This window comes from Symphalangus syndactylus, chromosome 17 (genome assembly GCF_028878055.3).
Source record: "Symphalangus syndactylus isolate Jambi chromosome 17, NHGRI_mSymSyn1-v2.1_pri, whole genome shotgun sequence".
NCBI classification, from domain to species: domain Eukaryota; kingdom Metazoa; phylum Chordata; class Mammalia; order Primates; family Hylobatidae; genus Symphalangus; species Symphalangus syndactylus.
The window spans coordinates 91,414,460-91,428,193 of NC_072439.2; the positions used below are offsets into that span (position 1 = coordinate 91,414,460).

General features: G+C 37.6%; 1 protein-coding gene across 18 annotated transcripts in view; it reads left to right on the plus strand.

The window, feature by feature from the left end:
• TP63 (tumor protein p63) overlaps positions 1-13,734 on the plus strand; it is a 262,688-nt gene that overhangs the window by 95,815 nt on the left and 153,139 nt on the right. For 16 of the 18 annotated variants that reach the window (XM_063620521.1, XM_063620522.1, XM_063620536.1 and 13 more), the window contains 2 exons: positions 10,778-10,906; positions 11,973-12,105. The exons of 1 other annotated variant lie outside the window; for it this stretch is intronic. In XM_063620521.1, the coding sequence (XP_063476591.1) occupies positions 10,778-10,906; positions 11,973-12,105 (262 nt within the window). Of the gene's footprint in view, positions 1-4,772; positions 4,802-10,777; positions 10,907-11,972; positions 12,106-13,734 lie in introns of those variants that run through there. One more of the 18 variants, XM_063620520.1, reaches the window with a different exon arrangement.

Below are 13,734 nucleotides of genomic sequence, written 5' to 3' on the forward strand. Positions count from 1 at the left end.
TGAAGGCCACTGCAATTGGATTATTTTCTGCATGAATCAGACCAGTGTCTGGAGGTTTTAGGGCAGTAAACCTTTCCTCAATTTTTAAATCACTCATTCAGCATTCTGAGTTGTCTGACAAAGAGCGAGCAGCCTTATGTGGTACAGATACTCGGCTGAGGTTGCAAGATCACTGTTAATAAGTTAAGAGTTTGGACTAGATGACTTAAGGTACTTCCAACCATTCAACCTTATAATTTTTTTCCAAGAAGGTCTACTTTTTCTTTTTCCATATTTTATTTTCTTTTTTGTCTAAATTCAATTTATCACATTCTTTAATCCTAAGAAACCTTCTCTACAGGTTTCTATTTCCCCATAGTCCTTCCTGAGCTCCATTTTCATGTATCTGAGTCGTGGATGTTACATGCATTTTCCATCAAGTGTTCACAGTTGTGTAAAACCCTGATGTATTCCAAACCTGATATCATGGTGATTGCACTTATTCAAATTTCTCCTAAATTCTAATTTGGGGGCAGTTTGTCAATAAGTACCCTGTTTGTGAGCATGCATGTTACTATGTTTGCATGCTTTAATGTTAAAATGACATTTTAAACAAGATACTCAAGTATTCCTTATCTTTGTCTTGTACCAAATGCCCGATTCTAGACTGAAATAGGTCAGAATATTAACTGATGAATTTAGTATAGTAGAGTGAAGTTTGATAACATGTTTTATATTTGTGGAGTTAGACAGTGCAGTTTGCAAAAGTGTTAACTGTACACTTTATGTCTGAAGAGCTTTGTGTAAGGATCCAGGATGGCTAGGCTACAGAACTAGATACTTGTGGACTTCCTGTGGGATATGAGTAAAATCCCTATGAGTTTCATTTATAAAAAGAAAGGAGTAGAGATGATGAGAAATAAAGCCCTTTCTAGTTTTTCCCTTCTACAGATCTGTCCAAAAAAAAAAAAGGAAAATAATGTTTTGTGAGTGTCAGTGTCTTATTGGTTGAGGCAACAGATCTACATACACAAAATGGCAACAACATTTCAATGTGGGTAAATTTGTGGGTAAATTATGATAGAATGAACTAAGGACAAGAATACTTAAAGCATGCCAAATTGAGGGTATGAACCCAAACAAGATATATAAATATTGTATCCTTTCTAGGTGAGCTCAGTGTTGGCAAATGTAAAGAATATGACTTGGGGGAAGTTGGTGGATTATGTAAAAGGTCAATGTGTAAGGGCTCAAGGATGAAAACAACCTGTAGGATACAGCTGGTGTATTAGTTTGCTTTCATGCTGCTTTGAAGAGATACCAGAGACTAGGTAATTTATAAAGAAAAGAGATTTAATACACTTACAGTTATGCATGGCTGAGGGAGGCCTCAGGAAACTTACAAAATGGCAGAAGGCACCTCTTCACAGGGTGGCAGAAGAGAGAATGAGCGGAAGCAGGGAAACCCCAGATACTTATAAAACCATCAGGTCTCATGAGACACATGCATTTTCAGGAGAACAGCACAGAGTGGGTGGCGGGGAACCACCCCCATGATCCAATTACTTCCACCTGGCCCTGCCCTTGACACATGGGGATTATTACAATTCAAGGTGAGATTTGGGTGGGGACACAGAGCCAAACCATATCAGCTGGCGAAACAATTTGTAAGGAGGGTTTGCTCAAAAGAATGAGAGACAAAGGTGATTCGATTTTGTCAAGGATGCAGGGTTAATGACTAAATTCTCTGTCACAAAAGGAGTAACCTAATGAAAATTCTGCTTGAGAATGCTGATCATTACATAGTCTTTTACTAGGAGCAACTGCTGACTAATGAAAAAGGCAAGGAAGTTTAGTGGGATGGGGAGCATGAGTGAAGGGGATTATATTCAGAGAAATCATTACCTTTAAAGAAGAAGTTGGTTAGGATAAAGAACAGGCCACAAAACATAAGACTTTAGAGAATTTGGTAATTGAGAGAGAAAAAGGACACTCCCTCAGAATTAATGACTGCCAAGTTTGGGCTAAATATGTAGAACTTTAATGGGAGAAATTTGGGGTTGGACTGTACAGTAAAAGATCATGGAAGAAGCAAGCTGTGAAGCGGTGGGCAATCAGATTTTAAGACAGGTCATGGTCAGTCAGGAGAGAAAAGACTTCTGAAGATGAAAAGAGGTCAACTAACTAGGAGAAATGAGTGTTAAAATATACAAAATAGAATTTTTTAAGAATATATTGGTTCAGTAATATATAAAAAGAATTTCCCTGATAACAATTTTTGTTCAAATTGTGGCAAATTGAGATATTAAGGCATACAAAATGCTCTAAGTGAATTTTATTCTTTGAAGTTTTGTTTTCTGAGAGTTAAGCTGACATGGATTTGAGATGGGATGAGTAGAGAGATAAGGAACTTCATATTTTTCCATATGAGGTTGAAAAGGAAAGATTTCCATCTAAGGAAAAAAAGATGCTAATGGACTTAATTTAGAGTTTGCAAGTGAGTTTTGGGGACAAATTTATCTCAAGTTTATGAATAAATTTAGTCCTCCAGGGTCCTTGGGCACTGTTAGGTACAATAAAAAGGCAATACACTAAAAGGCATCAAGGTATTCTTTGGCATCCTCAAAACTAAGTATGATGATTAATGATGGAATAGTTATAATGATGGCAGAGTAAACTCTAAGTATTGGAATGTTTTCTGAACTAAAAATGTAAAAGGAATTGTGAGGTCAGGAATGCTTCTGAAGCTAACCAGAAGACTCATTTTGCAAAAGATCTAGGGAGGTTGATAATTAAAGCTTAAACAATAATTGGATGGATTGATAAATTGGATGGATGGATAGGTGGAAGAAGTCATGTTTAGAGTTTTGAATCACTTTTATCTAAGGGTTGGGGATACTTCCAGAGTCTTGGAGGGCTCAAGTTTCCTTGAGCAATAGTAATCCTAACTGTCTTTTCTTATATTACATTTGAGAGTCAGTTCCCTCTGGCAACATTGAGAATCTGCAGAAGTGCAAGCATTCTGTAAATATCATTCACCTATCATTACCCATTTTCTTATGCCAATTTTCTGGTCATATTGTGGAAAAAGGATGACTATTTTGATAAGACAGAATTAGTAAAATAGTTATTTCACAGAAAAAAGAAATATTCCTCTTAACTATGAGAACTTCATATTGCCCAAGTTTTATGGTGAATGAAAATTAGGAGCCATATGTGTAATTCAGCGAAGCATGAGTTTGAAACAATATAAATTTAAATCTCAGATTTATTACCAACACCTGAGTAACAACTTCCCTATCCTTGCTGAACATAAAGATCATCATGTATAAATGCTGACATTTTGTGAGGTCCTCAAAGGTTTATACCTATTTGTGATCCCATCCTCCCAATAAGGATATCCCAGTTTGATCACAGTTGGTGAGGAGGAGGTCCCTCCAGGCCTGCTCTATTGGAGATTTCTCCTGCAACATTCTCTCTTACAACTGCTGACACCCTGTCAAGGAGGCCTTTGAGCCAGGAAATCTAGTCGCATCAATGAGCCTCTGGTCTGCATCACTACTAAGTGCTATTTTATTTTGTTAAATGAATTTATATTGATGTTTCTATGCAATCAAGTCTATTTGTAGTCTCATAGCTTTAAGTTTGGATGTTCCAAAGGGGAGTAAGTATGAGAACTGTTAAGTCAAGGGTTAGACAACTCATGACAAGAATTTGTTTCTGATGCACAATTTTTTTCTTATTGGACTATAGATAAAGACTTAGCACCAGGTGCTCTGGTTCACGCCTGTAATCCCAGCACTTTGGGAAGCTGAGGCTGGTGGATCACCTGAGGTCAGGAGTTTGAGACTAGCCTGACCAACATGGTGAAACCCTGTCTCTACTAAAAATACAAAAATTAGCCAAGCGCAGTGGTGCATGCCTGTAATCCCAGCTGCTCAGGAGGCTGAGGCAGGAGAATCGCTTGAACCCAGGAGGCGGAGGTTGCACTGAACCAAGATCATGCCACAGCACTCCAGCCTGAGCAAGAGAGCAAGACTTCATCTCAAAAAAAAAAAAAAAAAAAAAAAAAAAAAAACCACTTAGGTTTTCATGAAATGTATCTGGTGTGAACCAGTTTTTCTGTCTGTTAAATTAGAAAAACTAAGCTAGATGACCTCTCAGGTCTATTATTTCTAAAACCCATCTATGCAACTAAGGTTGTTTGGAATCTGCAATTTTAGAGATTTGGAGATTTTCAAGCACACTGACAGAAAATAAAGGTGCAACAGACTAAAATGACAGCGTTTAGGGAAGAACAGGCAAAGCAAGAGGGAGTCCAGACTATTGGCAGACACCTCTTTATGTTTTCAGGTCACTTCTGTCAAGTTCTTTTTTCCTGAATTAATGCAAAGTGTAAGATAGTTAATCCAAGAAAAACAACTTCAAAAAAAAATAGACTTCGGGCTTTCTATCTTTAGGTGTGACTGACTTGACAAAAACCTTTGAACAGAGTGATTGTTCTATGAGTAAATTGATACTCAGAGTCACCCAAAGGTAAAGAATTGGAAGATAGGTAGGATTTGCTTCACTCTTCCTGCCCTATGGCACCAGCTAATCTTTTTCCTCCTTTTCTCTCAATAATGTTTCAACATATTTATCCATAAAGTGGAAATTAATACTGAGCATGAAAAGAAACGGCCATGAAGATCCCCTAACAGAGACCATTAATGTTTCTTTCTCTTTTGTTTTTAAGAAAGAGACACTTTCTTTAAATGGACTCTTGTTCAGAACCCTAATATACCTTAGACAAGAAAAAGCTGAACTTCATGGTGTTAAGGAGGTGTGTATCAAGTCCCACCAACACTGGCTGTTTCTTTACCTCTGGTGAACACACTGAGTCACCAGGAAACTGAGGATATCCGGAAACACAAGTTGAAAATGACTGATCTATTCCAACTCCCCTCCACCACCCCTGTCTTTTGTAATAAAGCTCCCTTGAAGCCCTGAGAGGAGTAAAGTTGCCTCATTTAATGTAGCCAGTCTAAGACAAAAGTGATCTAAAAGAAAATGAGTGGTGATGAGGGTATTGTTTTGACCCAAGGTCACAGATGGAAGGGAAGGATAGGTTTCATATAATTACTTTATTTTTATGTGACACTTTAAAAGCTTGAAGAGACCATTCAAACACACTATCTAATCAGTTTAATTCAGCAAGTATGTCCTGGATGCAGACGATAGCACTTTTTGTGATAGAACCAATGCATTGACTACCAGGCACTGTATAAAAATTATGTAGCACATTTAAAGAAAGCCTCTCAACCACCCTCTGAGGGAAGCATAGTTGAAGAAACTAAGGTTCAAAGACATTGAGTAACTTGGCCATGGCCTCTAAGAATGTCATTAGTAGAACTGAGATTGAACCTAGGTCAGCCCCATTCCAAAACTTGAAATTCTTCAACTCTATCCTCAAGGAGCTATAAAACCACAAGAAATACAGAGTTGAGAGAGAGATGTTTCACCCACAAATTACCTAAAATCCTCTGCAGTAGGTTAATCGTTGAACAAGCAAAGTAGGACAAAGTAGCATTGATGAGATGAAATAAAAGAACAAAATTCAAAGGAGAAAAATTATACTTAAATTAGGAACTAGGAAGCACTATGTAAGGAAGAGAGCATTGAGGGTTGGGTAGGCATGGGAAAGGCAGTGGGGGGGAGATCCTCGTCTCCATGCTGTCACGTGCAAGGAAGCTGAAGTTTGAGGAGTCTGGAGGCTTTTCCAAGTTTTCACAGGTGATTATGGTGACATTAGAAATACAGGGAAATGACTTTTAGGAGTCAGAACCTAGCGATAAAAGCGAAACAAAAAAATAATAAAATAAGTATAGACAGGAACCAGAACTTACTATGTGGAAATAAGGGAAATAATAGAAATAGATGATGAGAATGGAACCAGTGCTGTTTTTCTCTCTTCTGCCTTAGAGATAATGTCTTCCTTCTACGTAACACTCTTTTTTGAATCTGCATTGGTCTTTATTATTGAAGATGTTGGTCACATTATCTATCAATCTCTTTAGAAACTAAATCTACATTTCTGCCAACTTAGAAACTCACACGTTGTCGAATCTCACACACTAATATCATTATTGTTGGAGCCTACTTTGTGTGGTGATGTTTACCTTCTAGTGCTCACCTGGCTTCCGAGCTATCAGGCATCCCGTTTAGATCTTTGGATGTTGGGGATGTCCTTATGGGTCCATGTGTATGGCCACTCATATGGGAGTTTATCTGCATTTTGGTTTTGGAATAATTCATGCCTTTGTTCACTTCTGTTTTTGACATTTTCTATGAATTGCATTTACTTTTATTTTTCCTATTTTCTTATACTTCAGTTTTATCTGAAGACAAATTTTAGTGTAAATCAAATATATTCAAAAGTGTCATCATGAGAGTATTTATAAATTTCACTTCAACGTTAAATCCATTAACTTTTACTTCTTCTCTACTCACTATTTGGCAGTAAATAAACCAAGTTGGCCATAATCTCAAAAGAAAAGTGAAGAAAATTAATATACCCTTTTAATTTAAAGATACTGGATTATCAGATGGTCTTCTAATTATAGAGACCTCATTAATTCTCATACCCCACTCTTCCATTTCTATCAATTTTGTTAATTCCTTCCCTATATAACTGTTTTGACCTTAGAGACATAGTTTTCTTTCTTTCTTTCTTTCTTTCTTTCTTTCTTTCTTTCTTTCTTTCTTTCTTTCTTTCTTTCTCTTTTTCTCTTTCTTTCTCTCTCTTTTTCTCTTTCTCTCTCTGTCTTTCTTTCTCATTCTCTCTCTTTCTCTTTCTCTTTCTCTTTCTCTTTCTTTCTTTCTTTCTTTCTTTCTCTCTCTCTCTCTCTCTCTCCCTCCCTCCCTTCCCTCCTTCTTTTTTTTTTTTTTTTGAGACAGAGTTTCACTCATGCAGTGGCGCAATCTTGGCACACTGCAACCTCTGCCTCCTGGGTTCAAGCGATTCTCCTGCCTCAGCCTCCCGAGTAGCTGGGATTACAGGCACCCAGCACCACGCCCAGATAATTTTTGTATTTTTGGAAGAGACAGAGTTTCCTTGCCCTGGACCTTCTTCCTGCCCTCTCCAATCTGAATCCAAAGCTAGTCTTCACAATTCCCTTAATTCTCTGATGTAACCTATTCAGTGAAACAACAGTAGTATTGTTTTTATCTATTATTACGTTCCCTTCCCCAGTGGTATAAGCTGGAGATAATCACATAGCTGTGTAGGTTGGGAGATGACAAATTCATGTTTTCTGAACTGATTCACATTTCTAATCCCTCACCTTTATTTCCCAAATAGTCACTTAATATCTGACCCCCTCAATTTTCAGCAGATAGCCTTGTCTTCCTCCTGCTTCATCAAGAAAATTGAAGTCATCAGCCTTGACTTCTATTTATCTTCTATGAAAACCTTTATATTTGTACTTAATTTTGCCATCTACTTCATCCTAGAGTGAGGGGTTAAGGGGTTTTAGTTCAAGACAGTCCTCTCTACCTATGCCTTGACCTTTTCCAACCTGCCTATTCCAGGATTTCTTACCATGCCATTCCCTTTCTTTCCAGGATCTTGAAATTTCCTCTGTCCACACTAGCTCCTTCCTCTTTAGGCATAATTCAGGTTCTTCTAATCCAATTGTATCCAAAAAACATTTCTTTTGCACACCCCCATTTACTCCTCAAAACACTAAAATATTTTGAGGGTATCATTAATCTACAGAAGGTTCTAATGTCAAGGTTGCCAGTGACCTCCTTATGTCAAATCTAGTAGGTATTTTTCAGGTCTTATCTTCTTAGATCCCATTGCCATTGAGTACTGTTGATTATTTTTAATTTTGTTTTTACCTTGGCTTCTAAAATACCATAAACTTCTCAGGGTCTGTTAGTTCTCAGGTTTTGTAAGTGGAGCCCCGTGTACCTTTTCTCATTGCACCTATTCTGCATAGGTCATTGTATCCATGTTCACATAGTCGTTTTTCCACTATGAGGAAGATTTCTGTTTCTAAACTTTTGGTCTATTTTTCTTCCTAGAGTTTAAGGCTTATTTAAGTTGGTTTCACTTTTTACATATCCCTAGGTACTTAGAAATCAACATGCTAAAATGCAGTTTATCATCTCTCTTTCTTCAAGCCAGATCCTCCAACTATACATACTGATATAGTTAGTAGAATCATCAACCACACGGTTCAATCAAGCTGGAAACTTGAAGTCATCTTTGACTCTTCATTCTCCCTTCATTAGTAACACAACCAATATCTGATTTAGCCTTTTTACTAATAATTGCCTTTGTCCCTATCATCTCCATTCCCACTGATTTTGCCCTTTTGTTGTCTTACCTGAACTGATGCAGGAACATTGTAAATAGCCACTTTACCCATAAACTGACATGCTGTAAATTCTTCCATCACACAACTTTCAGATTTACCAGTATAAAACATAGTCCGACTGTGTCTGTCTCATGAATCAAATCCTTTAATACTGACTGTGGTGATAGATACACTACTCCACACATGTGCTAAAATTGTATAAAATGAAATGTGCACATATATATATATATATATATACTCACATTCAAATAAGTACAAGTAGAACTGAGGATTTATGAGTCAGATCACTGGATTTTATCAATGTCACTATCCCAGTTTTGATATTATATGGTAGTTTTACAAGATGTTGCTATCGAAGAAAATGGGTAAAGGGTACATGGGATCTCTATGTATTATATTCATTACAACTGCATGTAAATCTGTAATTTCCTCAGTTTAAAATTTATTTAAAATATTTTGAGATATATTATTTAAAATATACATATCATTTATATATGAATATTTTAAATTATATATGTATATCATTTAAATATATAAATACATCTATATTATGTAATATATTTTGATATATGTAAATACACACACACACACACACACACACACTCTCTCTCTCTCTCTCTCTCTCTCTCTCACCACAAGTACAGACATAGGCTTTTTAAAAACATAGCACATAAGTTTCTTCTTATCTCTCTGGCTTAATCTCCCAGCATTCTCTGCCCAAAATTTTTCAAAATATTAACACAGAGTTGCTTGTGATTTTCTCACACATACCAGGCTATTTTCCATTATAGTATTTTGTTTATGCTGTTATCATAGAGTGCCCACTCTGTACCATTAGCTCTTACCTGGCCTTCCTAATTTTCATCAGTTAAGGCTCTTTCCTTGATTCCTCAAATAAAATTACACTGTTCGGCCGGGCGCGGTGGTTCACGCTTGTAATCCCAGCACTTTGGGAGGCCGAGGCGGGCGGATCACGAGGTCAGGAGATCGAGACCACGGTGAAACCCCGTCTCTACTAAAAATACAAAAAATTAGCCGGGCGTGGTGGCGGGCGCCTGTAGTCCCAGCTACTCGGAGAGGCTGAGGCAGGAGAATGGCGTGAACCCGGGAGGCGGAGCTTGCAGTGAGCCGAGATTGCGCCACTGCACTCCAGCCTGGGCGACAAGAGCGAGACTCCGTCTCAAAAAAAAAAAAAAAAAAAAATTACACTGTTCATCTTTGTGTTTTCGTGGTGCTGTCTACACTGCTAACACATTTACTGTAGGTTTGTTTTCCTGTCTTTCCTTCTATACCATCACTTCCTAGAAGATAAGACAGTATTATACACTTTTTATTTCCAGTTTCCATTATGCTTCCTGGCAAATAAGTCCTCTATGCATGTTTAACTTGAGCAAATGAATGTGCTATTGCAGGTAGCTTGGAAATCAGCATTAATAAATCTAATACTAGTATCTTCTACTGTATTACTAGACCAGCACACATATTTGAAATTTTAAGAAGATGATTGACTATCCTAATACAGTATTTTTCTAATTCTTTATAACAGGAATAGTAATAATTAAGAATTTAACTAATCTTATCCTGGGATAAAATTAGTCTACTGATTATCACAACAAATCACATATTAAGATGATCTGCCCAGATAATATTTAGATTTGGAGAACTCATCATCTGAGAAAGCTGATGTTTTCCTCCAAATATATAGGAATAAATGTTTAAAAAAAATAAGTAAGGCAGACTTGAGGGCTCAGCAGCAAAATGAAGCAGACAGAAATAGGATTCATTTGCAAAGTGTTCAGATGTTTGCTTATCATTAAGTCTAACATACAATTCTGCACTTTAATTAAGAACCACCCACACATCAAGGTAAGTAACTGGCAATGAAAAATTTAAAAATATTAGGTCCACAGGTTTGAGTTTATTGTCCCTCAGTGTGATTCTAAGATTGTGGTTATGGAAGGGGTGATTAATCTGAGGAAAAAATTTAAATTTTCTGAGTTCATTTCTGTTTCCTCGTTCTATTTCTTACCTGCTGGTAGCAGAATGGGCAGATAATCAGTTGAGACTATTATAAAATGGGTTTAATGATAGGTCAGACTTGCTGTCAGATTTAATGAGGAAATGTTTATTTTCTTTTCAAAATCTACAGAACACAGATGTTGGATAGTGGAGGTATAGAGCATAATAATATTATTAGTTAGGAAAGGAGAGCTTTGATAGAAGATGAGATTGTCTAGCATTGGAGGTCTGCCTCATTTTATGGCAAAATTGGATTCATTACACTATCTGAAGAAATACCAGTTGTGCAACTTGTAACATGTGCTACATATATACCTGCATGGTTTTATAGATTCACTTGATGTTTTCATGATAGAGTATATTCAGTGTCATAAATACAGAAAGTATAATACTAGTTTCATTTTTGTCCTTTTAAGTTTCGTAGAAACCCCAGCTCATTTCTCTTGGAAAGAAAGTTATTACCGATCCACCATGTCCCAGAGCACACAGACAAATGAATTCCTCAGTCCAGAGGTTTTCCAGCATATCTGGGATTTTCTGGAACAGTAAGTATAAAACAAGCAGGAAATGTTGTGCTTAAGCTAAGTAGGTAAATGTGGGTGGTCAAAATATTGCTTACTAGGGCATGTTTTTTCTCGAATCAGTAGAAGTTATTTAGGAAAAGTTAATGACTACAATGCCATCTCTTCGTTCAAAATTCAGTGGTGATTTTTTCCAGGTTTCTAACACCAAAAGATCCTTACTAATCCAAGGTGATGTAATTTTGGAGGACCTAAGGCCTCCTGCACCAAATTCACTTCCCCAATGTTTCTCTGATACTCACAATCCATTCCTTTGGCTTGAAGACTTATCTACTTTTTTTTTTTTTTTTGAGACGGAGTCTCGCTCTGTTGCCCAGGCTGGAGTGCAGTGGCTCAGTCTCGGCTCACTGCAAGCTCCACCTCCCTGGCCCACGCCATTCTCCTGCCTCAGCCTCTCCAAGTAGCTGGGACTACAGGCGCTCGCCACTACGCCAGGCTAATTTTTTTGTACTTTTAGTAGAGACGGGGTTTCACCGTGGTCTCGATCTCCTGACCTCGTGATCCGTCCACCTCGGCCTCCCAAAGTGCTGGGATTACAAGCGTGAGCCACCGCGCCCGGCCGACTTATCTACTTTTATAATGCAGGTACTCACTGAGAAGATAAAACACTAAATTTTATTGTTTATACCTTGCTGTGAAACATTATTATTTCTTTATTAAATCAGGTTTGGATAAGTGAATAAATTAAGAAAAGGTGAAAAGAGAATTTCAGCACGCTGGAGACCCTTAGGAATAGAGTATAAAATCCTCTATCACAGATACATCCGTTATTTCCCTCACCCTACCCAGTAATTATCCGAGGAGGGCAGAGGTCATGATCCCCATTTAACAAGTGGCGTTGGATTTGAACTGCTTGAAATTACACATTTGATAAGTGATTGAGCCAGGACTCAAACCTAGGGTTTCTAACTCCAAGAAACCAATAAGTCTTGCTGACTTTGAAGCAGAAAGTGCTTGTTGTTAACAACAGAGTGAGTATATTTTAGTCCCTTTCCATGCCTAACTCACTTTTTTCTTTCGTATGTGTTAGGCCTATATGTTCAGTTCAGCCCATTGACTTGAACTTTGTGGATGAACCATCAGAAGATGGTGCAACAAACAAGATTGAGATTAGCATGGACTGTATCCGCATGCAGGACTCGGACCTGAGTGACCCCATGTGGGTGAGTGGCATGAGCTTTCTCTTCAGTCTTTGGGCCATGCTATCTATAGCTCTGTTAAACCTGTCTTTTCAGTCATGTGTAAAAAGGCAGGTGGCTCTGAATGGCCAAGGCCTTTGCGAAGAGAGTACATTGTTAGCTGAGAGAAGATTTGGTGTGGATTATGGATTCTGGGTCTGCCTCAAATATCTATAATATATGTGTTTCCATTCGTGTGGGGAGGGAGATTCTTTAAATCTTTTATCTTGATTGTTCCTCATGTCAACCCCAATTTAGAAACGATGGTACCAGCTCAAGGCTTTCTAGCTGGTAGGGACAGCAAAAGAATCAGAAATTTATTTTATTTATTTATTTATTTATTTATTTATTTATTTATTTGACAGAGTCTCACTCTGTCACCCAGGCTGGAGTGCAGTGGCATGATCTCAGCTCATTGCAACCTCTGCTTCCCTGATTCAAGTGATTTTGCTGACTCAGTCTCCCAACTAGCTGGGATTACAGACATGCACCACCACACCTGGCTAATTTTTGTATTTTTAGTAGAGACAGGGTTTCACCATGTTGGCCAGGCTGGTCTTGAACTCCTGACCTCAGGTGATCCACTCGCCTTTGCCTCCGAAAGTGCTGGGATTACAGGCGTGAGCCACCACAGCCATTTCTAGCATATAGTTTCTTAATGTGCCATGTTGTTTCTTACTTCCTTGTATTCTTGGAAACGTTCTCCTGGAGGATACCGTTCACATTTTTTCTCCTCTCTGGGTAATTCTTATTCGTCCCTTAATGCCTAGTAATTACTTCTTACACAGTGTTAGAGTTGTTTATTTGTCTCTAAAGTAGGACAGGGCTGTACTTGTCATGTCCACTGCTTGAAGGTACATAGTAGGTCCCCATAGTAGGAGATGCAGAGAGAGCTAAAAGACAGAATGAAAACAAATGAGGTTATGCCAGTGAGGTAAATGAAATTGGGCACTTGGAGGCATCTGTATTGAAAGGAACATAAAGGTAGAGTGAGAAAGAATTTAACTGAATAAACTTACCTATCTGTGGCTGCTCTGCCTGTGGAAAAAAAAAAAAAAACCCTGAGATATTCCTAATAACATAGAAATCCTGGGGCTTCTCTTGCCTTATGACTATTCCAACATTTTTATATTCTCATATATGTCCATGTGTGAAGGCCACAAAAATGGAGTTGGATAACAAGAATGGAAAAATGGTAAACTTACCCAGGATGTTAATAGCTAGTGTTCTGGTTTAGAAAGTAGGGGGCAGGATCCTTTTAGATTCTTAGTCTTTCTGAACTGCTACAACAACTGGTGTGAGACTCTTTTTTTTTCCCATTACTGGGTAGCATATTTTCTTTTCTCTTTTCCATGTATAGGTTAATAGCTAAATATTCCTAAAGTCTGCAAATAAACTACTTTCCTCTTAAATATAATATTCATTAAGTTAGGATCGTAGCCAAGCATTCTCTCACTATACAAGAAATAGGAACTCATGGACATGAAAAAAACATGTTGTATTCTTAGGGATAGAAATCTCAAAATTGAGAAATTTAACCCAGTTTTACTGATTTTTTGATACAACCTAAACATTAATAACTAGTCATGAAATGGAATCACCATGTTTTGCTCT